The sequence below is a fragment of the Zerene cesonia genome, chromosome 8, assembly GCF_012273895.1.
Source record: "Zerene cesonia ecotype Mississippi chromosome 8, Zerene_cesonia_1.1, whole genome shotgun sequence".
NCBI lineage: Eukaryota > Metazoa > Arthropoda > Insecta > Lepidoptera > Pieridae > Zerene > Zerene cesonia.
This window is the reverse complement of record NC_052109.1, coordinates 8,112,816-8,131,390: the sequence shown is the minus strand read 5'-3', so window position 1 is coordinate 8,131,390 and position 18,575 is coordinate 8,112,816. Positions and strand designations below refer to the sequence as shown.

The 18,575-nt window shown below is 38.3% G+C and overlaps 1 protein-coding gene across 1 annotated transcript; it reads left to right on the top strand.

The window, feature by feature from the left end:
- Positions 1-146: 146 nt before the first annotated feature.
- Positions 147-17,542, top strand: LOC119828442 (bromodomain adjacent to zinc finger domain protein 1A). Its single transcript, XM_038350590.1, has 25 exons — positions 147-485; positions 691-1,020; positions 2,668-2,860; positions 3,219-3,444; positions 3,841-4,040; positions 4,416-4,701; positions 5,238-5,376; positions 5,756-5,925; positions 6,411-6,535; positions 6,827-7,061; positions 7,728-7,919; positions 8,225-8,394; positions 8,642-8,833; positions 9,199-9,366; positions 9,862-9,994; positions 10,480-10,683; positions 10,962-11,236; positions 12,095-12,207; positions 12,400-12,602; positions 13,147-13,236; positions 14,376-14,487; positions 14,668-14,735; positions 15,652-15,779; positions 16,291-16,454; positions 16,833-17,542. Exons 1-25 carry the CDS (start codon positions 373-375, stop codon positions 16,996-16,998), a joined length of 4,395 nt encoding a protein of 1,464 aa, XP_038206518.1. The 5' UTR covers positions 147-372; the 3' UTR covers positions 16,999-17,542.
- Positions 17,543-18,575: the final 1,033 nt, after the last annotated feature.

Sequence of the window (18,575 nt, the reverse complement as noted above, 5' to 3'; positions counted from 1 at the left end):
ATGTTCCTAAATCACGAATTTCTATAACATAGCTTACACAGTTAACTTACTTCTAACGTTCATTAATTATTTAAACAAGTTTCCTTTTTTTATACACATCACACATCGTAGAATTTTGAAGGAGTGTATCCCAGTTCATATGTTTCTGGCGTAGATAGAAGCGCCTAGCGCGCCGTTTTTTGGCTTGTCAACCGAAACCACGCAACAATTTTCACATTTCTAATCTTGATAAACGCTAATAATTCGCTAATGTTAACCAGGAGAATTGTATTTATCAATGCGGCGTACAAAGTTGTATAGAGTAAAAGTGCAGTGCTATTAAAATCTCGTTGAATTTCGTTTTCCCACCGCTGTGACCCGCGAACTCTAAACATGCCTCTCTTGAAAAGAAAAGCCTTTGAGAAATCGACGGCGTCAGGGTTCTTGCGGGACGACGATGAAGTATTCCACTGCGAAATCACCGACGAGATTTTCAAGGATTATGAGTGAGTTGTTTACTAAAGACAATTTTCGCGCAATTTGTTACATTTTTTTAGACCCTTTCGTGGATATCAGTTTAACACGCCGTTGACATTGTTTCCGTGCGGCCTCTCATATAGTTACGCGAGCGTGACACCATGTTTCACAATTTTATCACGCTGTATCCGAATTTTGATGATTTTAATAAAGTTTTTGTTACGTATTTTTTAGGGAGTACTGTGAACGTATTATTCTCGTCAACTCGATGGTGTGGACTTGTGAGATGACGGGAAAGAACAATTTGACGTATTCGGAGGCCCTTGAAAGTGAGAAAGCAGCAAGGAGGTCACTGAAAGACTTCCCAATGGAGCTCAGGATACCAATATTGTATCTTGCCACAAAAACAAAGAGGAGTTCATTTGCAGAGATGTCAGAAGACGTATTTAATTTCGTCAGAGAAAGATTTTTTGTGGGGGAGACTGTAGAAGCCTGCTTGGAGGGTGATATTTGGAGGGAAGCCCATATTTTATCAGTCACAGCCCAAAAGCAGCACCCAGATAAGTAAGTACATCTCTTACATTATTCATTGCAAACTAGATTGCATTTTTGAACAACAAAATAGCTAAATCAATTGTTAATTAGAAACACATAGTATGTGATTGACCTTTGTAAGATAACACAAGTATCTGTAATTTTTATTTTATTAAATCAGTTCAAATTTGCCAATTAGAATTTACAATTTTGTGTAAACAACTTCTACTATATGCAGAACTCGTACTCTCATACTATACAATTATATAAAAAGTCAGTAACAATTATTTCAATGAATATTAAGGAAATGTGATAAATTAGTCCATTAATAGTTATATATGTTGGCATACATAATCATGTCTTATTAGATAATATCACCAATCAAGAAACATTTTACATATCTACATCATACCCAAATTATTGAGAATTATTTGTTTTAATTTGCATTTTTTATCTTTCATTATCCTCAAATAATTTGTTATTGAAATAACAGGAAAACACCAATATTATAAATAATAATAAACCATTTTTGTACTTAAATACTTCATGTATTTAGATTTTTATCAGAAATATTATAAATTTTATTAATAATTAATTAAAATTAAATAAAAATTAAAATTATAAAATTTGTCTGAAAAACATTGCAATAATACTGTTGACCCATTTTCAGTAGAAAATACTCATTATTTGTTGTTTATTATCACTGGTACTTTTTTTTTACATGCGTTTAGGTGTAATACCTATATTGAAATAAATATTGTCTTTGGCTATAAGTTGTTAATGATTAGTTTTAAAAGATTGCATTAATCTCTCAAGTACTTACTACAACTTTGAATCATTTTTTTTTTGAATTAATAAAAGTATGATATTCATAACATTATTTATCTATTGAGATGAGTATGAATTTATCTTTTTAAATTATGAGATTTGCTCATAGAATCTATGCAACTAAGTAAATTTTTCATTGTAATTCATTAAAGCACATCATTCAAGACATCAAGCTTAATTTTTTTTTTTCCAATTGTGAATAAATTGTATTAACATGGAATATAATTCAGAATAATCAAGCATATAAAAGAGAGTATACAATATACATATATTGTACATCCTGGACTGTTTTACTAAATTCAGTATTATTATTATGTTTTGTTATAATTTTGTAAAGCATATTATGTTGTGTTTTGTAGTATTTTGTATCATTTTCATTTAAAAATTCGAAATATAATTTTGGTTTGTATTTTGATGGTTCAAAAATGCCTATAAGTGCCTTAAAATATAAGTAGAATGCTCTATATAAATATAATAAAATTATAACCAAAATATTTTTGAAAAAAAAATCAATTATGAATGTTTTATCTACACCAAAGGAAAGACAAACTTTATACTCAAATTATATGCTACTAAAAAATAATTTTGGGGGTATACATGTAACCAGGGGATAAAAAAATAAGTTCTCGTAAATGTAATTAGGTGCGGTGTCATTGGATAGGTATTTATAAATGAAATAAAATTTTGAAAAAACTTTTTTGCTGAATTAAACAGTTTACGAGATAATCGCATCTGAAATCGTAAAAAATGTCATATTCCTTAAACAATAATGTAGTCCACGCAGATGTTTGATTTGTTGTTAAGTTTATTATTTTTCAAATAAACAGCAATAATAAAATTTATCCACAGCAAAGAAATGCTACCGCCGTCAGCATACTGCTATGAAGTCGAGCAATATGAAGAATCAGACGCAACCGCAGTGGGACAAATCGGCACGGCGCCGTACGAGCGCATACGGCGACCCAAGGGCGTCTACTCGAGAGACAAGAACAGGCTGTTTCTGAAGCAGTTTGTCGAAATGGGCCCCGTTATTGCTATTAAGGTATACCTATTTTAATTTAGAGATAATTTAAAATGGAGTAACTTATCCTGGTATTAGTAAGCATTGCTCGTAATTGTAATAATTTTTTGGACAACAGGACAGAAAGAAGCTATTTTCAAGTACATTTATTATTCTTTCATAAATTGAGGGTCCGCCTTGGCTACCCTGTGAGATATATACAACCTATAGCAAACATTATTTTGGAATTATTTCTGAGATAAGTATGTTCAAACAAACAAATTCTAAAATTTCATATTATAAGAATTTTTAAATATTTATCTGATAATAAGTGTATTTTTAATTATTTTTAAAATTTACAACTGCATCCAATATTAAAACACATTTCATATCTTTTCAGGCCTCAGCAATAGATAAATACAACATCAATAAAGTCCACTTTGATCAAATATTCACTGGCAGTCCACCAGAATTCCCTTCATCCAAAAAGCTCAAGACCAGCATGTCACCATCAGTTAAGCCAGGATCAGCGACAAAACTAAATAAATCATTGAAGAAAATCAGCCCTCAGAAAGGAAGACAAGAATCTATGGACAAGTTTGTTAAGAAAACAGATAAGGCAGAAGGTAAGTACGATTTGCTAAACCGAAATAACCAAAAACAGTTGAACAATGAACAATGTATTCTAATAAGAAAAGGTGACATCCCCCATCCTCCACATCCTATGACCTGAAAGTTTGAAAATCATTCTTATATTATATTTCATACCCAAAGTTTAAATGGGACCCTAATCCCGTAAAATGTTGTGAAAATTTTACAGATGATATGATGATGAGAGATGATGTATTTATTACTATTACTGCTATAAGAACGGCAAAAAAAATCTAGGTTAAGCGACAGTTCTTCTTTTCAAAAGTTAGATGGGTGACCAATTTTCTTGGCAATTAATGTTTAGCTTTTTCGCCGGAACCCTTATTGTCGCAAATCCGAATTGCACTTAACCATTTACTTTTTATTTGCAGTAAATAAGAGTAAAACAATAAATCCAGAAGCAAAGAAGAACGCGCAAGATCTAGCGGACAAGATGAGGAGAGCGGAGGAGCAGTTGCGATTGCGAAAGGAGGAAGAGAAAGCAAGGAAAAAGGAGAAGACGGCACGCGTGATGGCCTACATGAAAGAGTGGCAGAAAGTCAAAGACGATCTGGAGCTGGAGGACCATAAGGTATGGGAATAAATACAACTATAAGTCAATAAATTGAAAGATAAAAGGCTTTAATAATTCCTACTATCCTAATCCTATCCTACTATCCTACTAATATTATAAATGCGAAAGTTTGTAAGGATGCGTGTGTGTTTGTTGCTCTTTCATGCAAAAACTACTGAACCGATTGCAATGAAATTTGGTACGTAGACAACTGAACAACTGGAATAACATGTAGGCAACTTTTTATCCCGATATTCCTACGGTACACGGACCTACGCGGGTGAAAGCGCGGGGCGCAGCTTGTGAATTAATAAACCTAAACCGTAAAATACAATAACGTTTATGGTCTCATCTCATCATAAATAAATTTATCCATATTTGTTCTACTTTCAGGTACTACCCAAAGGCACTCCAATAGCAATGGATGGTATTGATTCAAAGCATTTTGGAGATTTCCTCTCAGTTCTCGATTTTGTACACACATTCTCTGAAGTACTCAAAACCAAGGATGTGTTCCCCAATGATCTGGACTTGGAGATGTTCAGGAAGGCTCTGACGATGAAAGAATCTGCGGGCGTCTTCTGTGATCTGATACAGATGTTTTTGAGCGCAATATTCTCTTTGCAAGAAGATGAAGCAGAGGAATATAATGAGAAGGGTGGCATCCAAGAATCTACTGGTATGTTGATTATTAGATTTTAACAAGAAAATTACGCTGAAGTTTTTAAAGTACATCATGAAAATAGGCTTTATGACTTTCTTTTAACTAATCAACCCTATAACATAAAAGAAAATTTTAATAAATTTGTATAAAAAATATACTTTATATGAAAAAAATATTCAAACTAATGTAACTAACGAAATGGCTAGTTTAGTATGAATACATCATCACTACATTGTATAAATCAAGTCACTTTCTCTGTCCCTATGTCCTTATGTATGCTTAAATCTTTTAAAGTATGCAATGGATTTTGATGGGGTTTTTTTTTTAATAGATAGTGTGATTCAAGTGGAAGGTTTATATGTATAATAACATCTATTAAGCTACTCCGAATCTAACGCGTGCGAAGCCGCGGGCAAAATCTAGTTAAATAATAAAAAGGAAAAGTTCACTTTTTTATAACCTCATGACTTATACCTAACAACAAGACTATTGTTATCATAATTTTATTTAACTTTCATTAATATGTATGTCTTATAACAAAATTACAACAGAAGACCAACAAGACACGGAGATGGGGTTGAACCGTGCGATAGAGCTCGCTACCAAAGCCAGCAAGTGGTCGCACACATACCTCGGCACGCCACTCAGCAAGCTGCCCCTCGATCCCAGTACAGTCAGCGAGGTTTTACGGTAACATATATCTGGCAATCAGTAGTCAGATAGAAGTAACATGTATTGTTTACCAAATTTTAGATGGGTCCATTGTTATTGCTTGAAAGAGGGATAAAAAAAATACTAACTCAATAGTTAACACTCATATTTTAAATTCGTAATGATGTTTGTTACTGTTAGTGCTTCTGTGTGGTCTACATCAATATAATTGATTTTGACTTAATAAATTGTCACTGTACAAACTTTTATTCCCTGTTAAGTTGGGGTAGAATTTAGCGGCCTCATAGTATCTATCTGTATGTAAAATTTCAGCCCGACTGGTCCAGTAGTTCAGGCTGTGCATTGATAGATCAGTTTATCAGCGCGTTTCATGTACTACAAAATGTGCCCCCGCCAGGCTCCACCTGCTGTCATCGGGCAGCGAGGCCGGCGGGCGCTGCGTGGCGTGGCGCTGCCACCAGCGCGGCGGCTACAGCTCGGCCGACGACCCGGGGCTGCGCCTGCGCCTGCAGCGCCCCGCCCTCCTGCGGCGGCTGGCGCGCGCGCACGTCGCCGCGCTGCCCGTCGGTGAGTGTGTGCGTGCGTGCGTGCGTGCGTGCGTGCGTGCGTGTGTAGGGTGACCAATTCTAGTAGATATATATAATTTAAAGATATTTATTTTAAGGATGTGTTTTCATATGTTTAATTAAACAGTTAAGTGTTGATAAATAAATAAAATAGATCCATGTCAAAAGAGGACTTGAACATACTACCGTTTTAGTATATTGTAAAACTTATGTATGTAAATATATATTCCCAAACTTCAAAAGAGAACGAGTGCTTACAAGAATAATATCAAGGTAAAGAGGAGATCATGAAATCTCAAAAATAGATAGCTCAATTTGATTACGACTTAATCAATCTTAATTAAATGTTCTTCAAATTTATTAACTATTTTGTTTCAACTTTTTAAAATGTCCACTGTTGGAGATAAGCTTCACCTAAAATAAAATCATTAGTTACTAATTAAGTACTATAACACATTATTTTAAAACAAATGCGCACAATTTCAGACGACAAGTTCGCGATACTACAGTGCCTGATGAGCCAAGTGCTCAGCTACGCGACGGTGCGCGACCTGGTCGAGGAGAGGCTCGAGGAGCACAGGAATCTCAAACAGGCGTTGAGGACTTTACAGGTAAAATAAAACATTGCATTTTCGTCATCATTGTGTAAAAAATAATTATTGAACACACTATGTGCTAATTGAATAAAAATATTGCATCTTCTGATTTGATTTTTCAATTATAGAGGTTTGAAACAACAGTTTGTTGTATAATTTTTTTTTTTATGGTAATTTTCAAAATGTCAAAATTAAAAAACACACACACATCCTTACAAACTTTCGCGTTTATAATATTAGTAGGATATTAGGATAGCAGGATTGTAACTAAACATATAAATACATACAAAATTTCGTCAACTATAGATAAACGAGCGCAAACGCGAACCGCAACTGTCGTCGGCGCGAATGGAGATAAAGCGAGAGGCAGCGGCCAAGAAGGAAGAACAGAAGTTGACCGGAGACAAAGCGAGGCTGGTGGATGAGCAGGTGAAGGTGGACATTGAGAAACTGATGAAGGAGAACGAGGCTAAGAAGCAGGAGTACTTGAAGAAGTCCAAAGAGCTGCAGCTACAGCTGTTTGAGTATACCAATTATATAGGTGAGTCGATTAAGTTGTACATTACAAAAGTCTTATCTTTTTCACTGGACCAAGTAATGAGAATTGTTATTTTTATGTCATAGCGGGCAACTGAGCTGGTGGTTTGCCTGATGGTAAGAGATCACCATCGCCCATAACCATTTGCAAAGGTAATGCCTCTACAATAAGGAAAGGACTGGGAAGGGTGATGAATAAGAAATTCCAGCTTCCCTACTGACCGTAACTTGCTTACTTTGTCTTCTTTTTTTATGGTAGAGCAAGCAAAGGAGCAGGTGGGCCACCTGATGTTGAGCGTTCACCATTGCCCATAAACACTTGTAACACTAGATGTGTTACAGGCGCTTTGCCGGCCTTTAATTGACATGTACGCTCTTTTCTAAGACATATACTCGACACAGTTGAAATATATACTCTTTTTCAAGACACATACTAGACACACTACACATTTGACACTAGACACAATCGACACACTCGACATACTCGACACACTCGTCACACACGACACACACGACACACTAGACACACTAGACACATTCGACACACTAGACACACTCGACACATTCGACACACTAGACACACTCGACACATTTGACACACTAGCCACACTCGACACACTCGACACACCAGACACACACAGCGAGCGCACTAACGCGTCGCCCTGTGCAGGCGCGGACCGCGCGTACAACCGCTACTGGGTGTCGCGGCGCGTGGGCGGGCTGTTCGTGGAGGCGGCGCGCGGGCCGCAGCGGGGCGCCTGCCGCGCCAAGCCCGTGCCGCGGCCGCCGCGCGCGCCCGCCGACGCGCCCGACCTGCTCGCCTACGTCACCGACCTGTACCACGCGGGCCGCCGCGAGCGCGGTGAGTCTATGCTTAGAGCTACAAAACTGCGCGACGTATTTTGATGCGGGTTTTTTTTTAATGGATACGAGTGATTCAAGAGGAACCTTTGTGTGTATAGTGACGTAGATATAGGTCATATGACATTTATTATACATGCATGTACTTATAATTAAATTTCACTCTTTCCCTGCAGCTCTAAAAATAAAATTTGTCTTCTGACATCCAACTCTTCAATTTACCATATTTTACTGGCACAAAAACAAAAACTATTTTTCATAATTAAGGAAAAATAAATAATTAAGTATTGGTTAATATTTTCACAGAGGGCAGCGACAAAGAGAACGAATCCGGTTCCAACTCGCGCGGCAACTCGCCCAAGAAGCCCTTGACCAACGTGAACGGTGTGAGCAAGATGTCCCCCGATAGTATCCAGCAGATGCGCGATCTCATGGTCTGCACAGCGGACGTGAACACCTGCTATGTGCATGGCAAGGTGAGCTTTATCGCTTGTACTTGAGGTGCATATTGGTACCTAATCCCAGAAGGCAATAATATGTTATAATTTAATTTAAAGTTTTGAGCCTCATTAAGTCTGCTAACTTATATATGCTTATTTGTGTCTCAATTGGTTAGTGTCAGGTGGTATGTTTCGACAAATTTGGTAGTGGTATAAATATCTTTATTGCCGAAAAAAACCTGACGATGTTGAGTAATGATGAAACGATTGTCGGCACTTGCAGGACGAGGGCCCCAGCTGGTGGGTGTACCACAGCGAGGAGCAGGTGGAGGCGCTGCTGGCGGCGCTGAACAAGCGCGGCGCGCGCGAGGCCGAGCTGCGCCACGCGCTCGACGCCGAGCGGGACGGCCTGCGCGCGCACCTCGCGCGCTGCCCGCTGCACGCGCTCGCCGCGCCCGCCGCCGCCGGCCCGCAGGTGCGTGTGCGCGTGTGGGGGGGGGGGGTCTGCTCTCACATCAGCCTATCAGCCTATTCTAGTTTACTAATTCTGTATGCTAGAAACATTTTGCTAAAAGATCGTGCAACGCTTAGACAGAAAGTTGTATTTAAAAAAAATATAAATTCATTAAAATAGAAACCAGCCGCGACAATAACAGAGTTATTTTCTATTCTTTAAAATATAAATGGCGTTTGCATAGAAATTGTATGCGCGTAATGACAAGCATAAATGTTTAACTTTCGGTAAAACATATTCTTGTTATTATTACACCCGCTGCGTCATATCAGTCGTCATACAGTTATTCTCAGTATCTCCAGCTGACTCACAACCGGCACTTGCAGCCCAGCCCGGTGGCGCAGCCGGCCACGCGGCGCCGCGGGCCGCAGCCCTCGCTGGTGGTGCCGGAGGACTGCTCGTTGGCGGAGGCGCTGGAGCTGGCCTTCCGCGACCAGCTGCTCGAGCTCGAGGAGAAGATACACCACGGGTGTCTGGGGGCGCTCAAGGTCAAAGTGGGTATCGAGTGTCGTGGGTTTTGTATAATTTGATTTTTGCGAAAACAAATCCTTTGAGGAGTACTGCAGGGGGGGATTTACGGTTATTTGGGATGACACAAAGATAAATGGGAGGGTGGCGTTCTTTAAAAATTAGGGTTTTGTCAATTGGAACTTGACTTAGTCCTCCTTAAGTGTTAGACCCTGTAGTACCGCGTAGTACAAAATCGTGCGGCGACATAGTGCGGTTACAGTGCGTCAGGTTAGCGCTCTGACGCGCGCTAAGTACGCATTCTATCTGACAAAGCCAAAAAATGTCCGAGTGGCGTTATATAAAACATTCATAGAAATTAAACCTTTATTTTGTAGCAGTAATGTTCAAACATGCATGTCACTTAAAACATTTTTCATATTATTAACCCGACGTTTCGAACACTTAACAGTGAGCGAATGGTCACGGGGAGATTAAAGTTTTTAATTTCTAAATAGTGTATTTAATCCAACAAATGACAGGATCGCGAAGCGTGGCGTGGCACAATAATGCTGCGAAGTTACGACAAGCAGGCGGAGTACTTGAGCTGGGGGCCCAATGGGGCTTTCCGGGACGACACACATATGCCTGATGGTGGACTAGTGCCCAATGGAGGTGAGCAATTTGGTGATTTATTTTATCTTATTTTATTTTATTTATTACAGAAACAAACAGTCATTATTTACAAAGAGTAATACATAATATAAAACACAAATAGACCTTGAGTTATAATATAACAATTTCTATGGTGTGTGCAAACATACAAGAATAATTCAATTATACCAGTACTTCATACAGTTTCCTTTTGTAAGATGTTATTTTATTTGAAAATATGTCTATGTGATATGGTAATACATTATAATAGAGGCAATTAGATATAATTTCCTCATATGTAACCTTATGAATTTTCTTTGGTTTTGTGAAAGACATTATATTAGCTAAATTTAACAGTCAAAATTAAAAATTAATAGTTTTAGCCAATAAATGATACTCATCAAAATAATCATTGTTATATTATAGTATATATATTGTTGACTGGTGTAAATTTATGTTAAGACAGATATGTAAGTGTTAAAAGAATTCTCTTCAAAATATTCCAGATACCAAAGATCCAGATGTAAAAGAAATCCCAGAGAATAAATACCGCGATCCCGGGTATTACTTGGATACAGATAAACCGAACGGCGTGAAACTCGAACCCAGCGAAGGTTATGAAACTAAACCGGAAGTTATACGTGGTCTGGCGAGTGCGCTGTTGCAAGTGTCGCAGGGGATACACCATAAATACCTAAAGAGGCCGCTTGGTGAGTGCTGTCAAGATTTTGAAGAAATTCTATATCTATAGTGTGTTGGTATAGTATTTCATTTTTTTCGACTTAATTCTACTAAAAAAAAATTAGACCAAACTTTTAATTGATTTGTGGGACGAAATTTATTGAACTCTTGTATGTTACTAAAATATGACATTTAAATGATTCTATGAATTGACTGTGCCTACTTAAAAACTTTTAAATTTATTACCTAATATAAGTAGTCAAAAAATCCAACATATCCATATATCCACTCACACCGCCTCTCGCAGGCCTCGACGACAAGGAGCGCAAGGACCGCGAGGCGAAGAACAAGCCGCTGGAGCTGGAGGCGCTGGAGCGCTGGGAGGTGTCGCTGATGGGGTGCCGCAGCGTGGCCGGCCTCGCGCTGCACGCGCTCGCGCTCGACCACAGCGTCAGCTGGGCCGCCAGCGTGCTGCACGCCAGCTGCCGCCTGTGCCGCCGCCGCACCGACCCCGACAACATGCTGCTGTGCGACGGTTGCAACAAGGGCCACCACCTCTACTGCCTCAAGCCACCGCTGGCGGTAACGCACTGTCCTTAGTTAGCTCTGGGGGTGCCAATAGGGCTGCCCAGCCAGCGTGCTGCACACACCCACCTGGATAACATGTTGATGTACGATGGTGCAATGGATGTAACAAGGAGCACAAATGTACTGCCTGAAGCCATCGCTTGCTGGGCTGGCCAGCCTGCGTGCTTCATGCCACCTGGATGATATGCTGTTGTATGGTGGTGCAATTAATGCAACAAGGAGCACTGTCTGAAGGAAGCCACCTCTAGCGGTAATGTACTACCAGTTCTTTATAACTAGGTACACTCCTGTAAGCGTAGATCTTGACAGCCAGCGTCCTGCTTCCGAAGCAATACGTAGAATGACCGAAGAAGGAGACGCCACATGCACTGCCAACTGCCAACAGTATCAGTAAGGTATTTATGAAGTAATCTCTCCTTGCTTGATTGTATTATGCATTGGAAATGTTTCAGTTAAATATTAATTACAACAATATTCCTTATTTTCACGCATCAGACGGGAATTCTGCAGTTGAAGGTAATAAAAACAAAAAATGTATGAGGTAGACAGTGTAGTAAGGGAGGTTTGGAGAAGTGGTGTCTCAATATAGTCTATTCTTAAGAATAAACATAGTAACAACAGTAGTAGTTTTAAGATTCATGAATTTACTAGGCTATCCGGCAACTCCGTTCTGTCTACTCCTATCATTCGAGGGTATGAGAGATGTTTTTCTATTCTTAGACCTACTCGATATCCACATATTTTATAAAAATCCGTCTAGCCATTTTGGAGGAATATGGTATACAAGACTGTGATGAGAATTTTATATATATTTGTAGAGAAGTATATATTGAAATAGCATATTGATTACAGAAAGTACCGGAGGGCGACTGGTTCTGCGATCAATGTAAGCCGAAAGAGAAGACGCCGAGGAAGAGAAGGAAACTTTATACAGACGAAGAAATAGAAGATGAACTGGATGACAGGTCAGAGATAAAAAGAGATATCATTAAAATTATTATGGATATTTGCATTACTATGACAATGAAATGTTCGCGTATTTTGCTATTTTATTTCGTGGTAGTAAATTTCAAAGTCTCCTGTCACGCGCAGGCTGGTGTTTGTCTTCGCAAAGTTTGTTTTATTTTAAAATGGTTTTGCAATTTTCTCGTACGCAGTTCGGAGGCGGTGTCGCTGGGCGTGTGCGCGACGTGCGGCAGCGGCGGCGTGCTGGCGGCGTGCAGCGCGTGCGGCGCGCGCCACCACCCCGAGTGCGCGCGCCCGCGCCCCGCGCGCGCCTCGCGCCGCTGGACCTGCGAGCGCTGCCTCAACCCGCCCGCGCACCCCGCCCACCCCGCCCACACCGCCCACACCGCGCACGGTGAGTGCGCGCGACTGTACACCTCTACAAGCGCCAGTATGATACTGTGCGCGATTGTACATCGCTACAAGCGCCAGTATGATAGTGTGCGCGATTGTACATCGCTACAAGCGCCAGTATAATAGGGAGCACGACTGTACGCCGACATTATACTGTGCGCGACTATACTCCGCTACGAGGTGCGCGCGACTGTACTCCATTACAAGCGCCGACATGGTAGTATGCGTGGCTACATCACTATGCACGTTAACATGAAATGTGCGCGACTGTACACCGGTACAAGCGCCTACATAATAATGTGCATGCGGACTGTACACCGCGCTATTATAAATCACTTCGAGTAAAACTCTTTTGTCTAATTACATTCGTAATTAAGTCTTATCAAAGTTCTCCGTTACGTATCGTAATGTAACAAACATCTATAAACAAATGCAAATCCTCGTGATAACGAAACGGCAACGCTCAATACGAAATTACACACAATGCATTTGAATAATACGTATAAAATATCGTTTGTTTAACTAATCAAACAATTATGCTAAAGAGCCCACATCCCGCCGGCGGTGCGCGGCCGCCGCCATGTCGTCCATCCACCAGTACGCACGCAGCGTGCACAAACGGTCCCACTCCACGGGTTTGTTCTTGCCCTTTATCGCTATTGTCTGTTATTCCTTCACTCTCATTGGCTGTTATTTTTTCACTCTCATTGGCTGTTTTTCCTTCACTTTCATTGGCTGATATTCCTTCGCTCTCATTAGCTGTAAGCTCATTTTCACTTACTGTTAATATTTAACTCTCATGGGCTTATTTAATGTTAGAGTGGGCAACCGCGCTGAGGTTTGCCAGATGCTAAGCAAGCTATAGAGCTAGAAGCAAGGCTTTTGCAAAATTGTTGCCCACTTTAAAAGGAGAAGGGATAAGAATAGTAAATAATCGATTTCGTCACCTTTGCTAGTAGTCCCCTACTGGGAAAGGTGAGGAAAAGGAAACGGGTCTCCAACATCGCACAATTGGACGCCAATTTGGACGTTGTGGCCCAATTCGTGCCTAAGCGTGCTACACAGTTACTAACATTACACACTGTCATTGGCTGTTATTACTTACTGTCATTGGTCGTTCTAATTTATTGGATGTCTCTCATTGGTTATCGCACTTTCATCGTTTACATTCTAACACTGGCTCTTATTTTTTCTTTTATTTTGTATATAGTTTTCATATGTTTGGATTGTCTAGAACTTTCAGATACTTTCTTTCTACTAACGACTGTTTTATTAGTAGAATCGTAAACATCTAGTATGGTATTTATTCAGTGGATTTATTTCAGGAATGTTTCAACGACAGTATATAGTTCAGGCACAATTAAGATATTTGCAATATGTGTCGCTTCAAGATAAATAACAGCATGATTTCTGGAATTAAAATAAGTTTATTGATTAACACGTAATTATGCATAGCTTTGAAAGGTGTTACATTAGAGTTGATGCCTATTCTTCGCGTTGAAGTGACCTTCCGAAGCGGTATAAGTTTACACGAATAAAGAAGATCTTGCCTTTGAGTTTAGTCTTCATTTTCATACAATATATATAAAACAGGAACAAATGTGTAGCCTTGTGGAACTCCATTCTACATAGCATCATATTTTGATAGTTTATGATATGTTATTACTTATTTTTTTTAATGGAAATTCTTCATCTTATTCTCAGATTTTTCTGCACCTTTCTTATATATCAATAATAATAGATATTTTTATATATCAATATTGTTATAAAACAGATTCCGAAGACAGTGAATTCAACACGGCGCTGGTGAAACTAAAGACGCGAAAGTCGCGCGGCAGCAAGGAGTCGTCGCCGCTGATGAACGGCGGCGGCAAACGTGGACGCAGGTGAGCTACTGTTATGTGTATGTGTTACGCGTTATCAGAAACTGATGAACTGATTTCGATTTTTTTTTTGTGTGTGTTAAATTTCAACTCCCTTATATTACATTATGTTTATTGTTATTTTGATTATTTATTCCCTAATGCAGTTAAAACTGAAAACTTAATGGATGTAAATTTTTACAGGTCAAAAGAAGACTTAAACGACAGTTCAAGTAGAAGGGGCAAGAGTTCACTCACCAATGGTGTACATGGTAAGTTGGAAAACAGTTTCAGATTTTAGTTATATGAACACTAGCTGACCGCCACGGCTTCGCCCGTGGGACAAACATATCCAATGGTGTAAGAATTTTTTAAATTGGTCCAGTAGTGCCCAAGATCAGTGCGTTCAAACAAACAGTTCAGCTTTAAATTATTAGTACGCATAGACAAATTTTAAATATGTTCGAGTTTTACATAACAAAAAAAATCACGATTTATTTTATTTAAAATCATGTGCTTAGTTACTAGTTATTCTAGCTACTATTAGCCTAGTACTCCTGAAGATAACATTGTGATAAGCCTTTGAAAATTGCCATAGAGACTTCTTCATCGAGATGGCATTCTCGATGTGATATTTTTTTTTTTTTCGTCGACATTTAAATACATATACATTTAATTTTTAGCTTTATAGCGTTGAAATGCTTTATAAATGAGAAATTTTGAAAGAATAGAAAAAATTTGGCATGTCCCTTAGGCACATAAAACCGAAAGAGTAGAAGAAATTCGATTACTGTGGCAGGATCACAGGTGGCCGAGAGACTAGGCGTTGCTACGGTTAGGCAAGAAACGCGGGTTGGAATCCCGCCTCGTGATCAATATTTTTCTATTCTTTCAAAATTTCTGATTCTTACATATACATTACCAGAGAGATTTAATTAGAAAAACTGTTTAATAACACCTCAAAATGACTTATTATTTATTACATAACAACTAGCTGACCCAGCAAACGTTGTTCTGCCTTACTCTTATCATTTAGGGGTATGAAAAATAGATGTTGGCCGATTCTCAGACATACCTAATATGAACACTAAATTTCATAAAAATCCTTCCAGCCGTTTCGGAGGAGTTCGGTAACTCACATTGTGTCACGGGAATTTTTGTATATAATATAAATATCGTAATTTCCAGAAGAGAGGAGCAGCAGAAAGCGCGGGCGAGGCGTCGCACTGCACGCGGATGCGCTCGCGCAGCTGCTGCGGGACGCGCTCAAGCACAAGGACAGCTGGCCCTTCTACGAGCCCGTCTCCACTGAGGACGTGAGTTTATACACTGTAATGCGGACTAAAACTACCGATCTGCCCCGTCTTTGCCCGTGGTACATATACAGCCTGTAGCGTTTAACTATAAGCGGCATAAAAAGCCAATCTTTAGATCGGTTCCATATACAATGGTGAAGTTTATTTAAATTGGTTCAGTAGTTCCTATGATTAACACAAACAAAGTCTTCAACAAACCGAGCATAATTTTTTATTGCGTTATAAAAAGGTGTCGTTGTATATATGATGCAAGAGTAATATTAAACCAAATAAGAGTATGTTATAATAAGGTTTTTATGCTAAAAAAAAAAGTTTGTTCACAAGAGGGTCTACACTAAAATTGGTTCAGCTTTGAATTGTGTGGTCGAATCACAAACATCTGAACTTCACTTCCACTTTTCTGGATTGCTACTGCTAAAATAGTGATTTGTCCAATTTATTAAAAATTATTTTATTTATTTTAGTATATTCAATCATTTATTTATACACACATTTTATATTCACGTTTCAGGTCCCAGACTACCTACAAATCATAGACACGCCCATGGACCTGAACACGGTTCGCGAAAAGCTGGAGGGCGGAGAGTACGAGAGGGACGAGCAGGCGTTGGCGGATGTGGCCCTCGTGTTCCACAACTGTTATACGTATAACCAGGACTCACATCCTGTGGCTAAGTTAGTATTTATTTAATAACTTAGCTCTGTAATGTAATGCGATGATTTTTAAGATGAGATGAGAAAGTGAGCTTGTAATATGTTTATTGTACTGTTATTTGAAACACTCATAATTTATAATAAAGACATATGTTAGACTCGATTTTGAACCATTACAAACAAACAGATTTAAATCAAAGTTCCTTTACTTATCAAGGGTTGGTGAGTAATGCAATAATTTAATGAGGGATGTGTGTTTTTAGTTTTGAGAAGCTCTTTGAATATTTTTTATTTATATAATTCCTAAATTCTTGCTTATGTAACCATTGCACTTCTATTCCAGTTATCTTAATAGAGCTATTGAAATGTTTTAAGAAAATTCTATTATAACTTTCACAGAGCCGGCTACCGATTAGAAAAGTACATAATCAAGAGATGCAAAGAGCTAGACCTCCCTTCTCTACCAGAGAGCGACCCCACAGATGACGAAGACCTCCCCCTCAAGAGGAGTATAAAGGAAGAAAGTGAAGATGCCCCGAAAGCAAAGAAATCCAAAATGCAGTGATGTGTTAGTGTTGCAAAGACTTGGTAGGACTGTATAGTGAATTAAATTATGTGCAGTTAAATCAATGTGAATCAGAAATGGCTTATAGAGCACGAAATAATAAAAAATGTTGTTTGGTTTTTAAGTTCTACTGTTAATAGAGAGAACTTCCTTTTATATGCAAAGAAACGGTAAATTTTCTGTTCGTGAAATGTATATCCAAATTGCAAGCTTTATAGCTTATACTTTAAAAATGATAATGGTTGTGGAAGATGAAACAGATGTTTATTTACTGCTGTCTCTTTCTACCTTCTGTCAACAGACAGAGATAGTTGACTAATGAGTGCATAAACACTCATTACTAGAAGAAGATGGCTTAAAACTAAATGAGATGAATGCAATTTCATAACTGCAGCCCTTATCATATGTTCTATGACTCCGTTTGTACCTTTTGCTGGTCAAAAGTATATAATCCAAAGCATTTAATTGTCTGTATGTAACGCTGTGATATATTCACAATATAACCAAATATAGCCTTCATTAAGTGTACGACCCATAACCAAAATAATGTTTAAAATTTAATCAATACAAGCAATTATAATCACCCATCAAATAAGATAGGAAATACAGTTGATGTATGTGTATCTCGAAATTTAACCTTTGATCCTGTAAGTCTACTTAATATAAAATATCAACGGGTCCTCAAATTGAGTTCAAATTGTCTAGTTTAAGGAATAAGACATTTAGTATAGTCGCTTATGAGTACACGATGTTGCTAAGGGATGCCTTATTGATTGTATAAATTGTAAAGTTAGTTAAGTAGTACATAATGTTAGCGAGACTTAGCTTATCGAAAATCCAGTGAAACAATACCGTTATTAAATTTGTCTATTTTGGAACATGCTAGCTAATTAATTGTTATATGAGTAGTTTAAACGTAATTCAGATCGTGGTATTTAGTAGAATTGAAATCCGAAGTTATTCTTTCATCTTTGTATTTGCTTCAAACACCGCTTATATTTGCGAACATTCGAATAACACTTTATTCTCATACTGATACATTTACAATGTTCACAAGTTACGTTGTTTAAGAATTTACATAATGTTGTTGTAATCTTTCTTGTTCGGATGTTTTCTGAGATTATAGCTAAGAATCTGTGAGCGGATTCCATACGCAATCTACGGAATTAATCTCCGGTTTATTGTGTTACGGTAATTGGTGTAAATTTACTACTGAAACATAAATGTCTACTAATTAAATGTTAGAAGTAATCGTAAAAATGAAGACTGAATGTGATTGTTACTCATATTTGCAGAACATCTTCATTTACCGTATTTACATTATGTATTTGAAATTCGAACAAAATTATGTGTATAATTAAATTAATATTAAGTGGCGTAATTTTTGAATAAATTGGACACAAATTATGAATAAAATGTGATGCACCAATCGTGGGATGATTTCACTGTAGTTTGATAATAGCACAAATATGCAATATGGCAAGTTATCTCTGTACTTACGAGCTTTGTAGGCATACGTGATAGTTTTGTGCGAACGCATTTTTGGGTCATAATACTTTTTACGTTTGGAAGCCGAT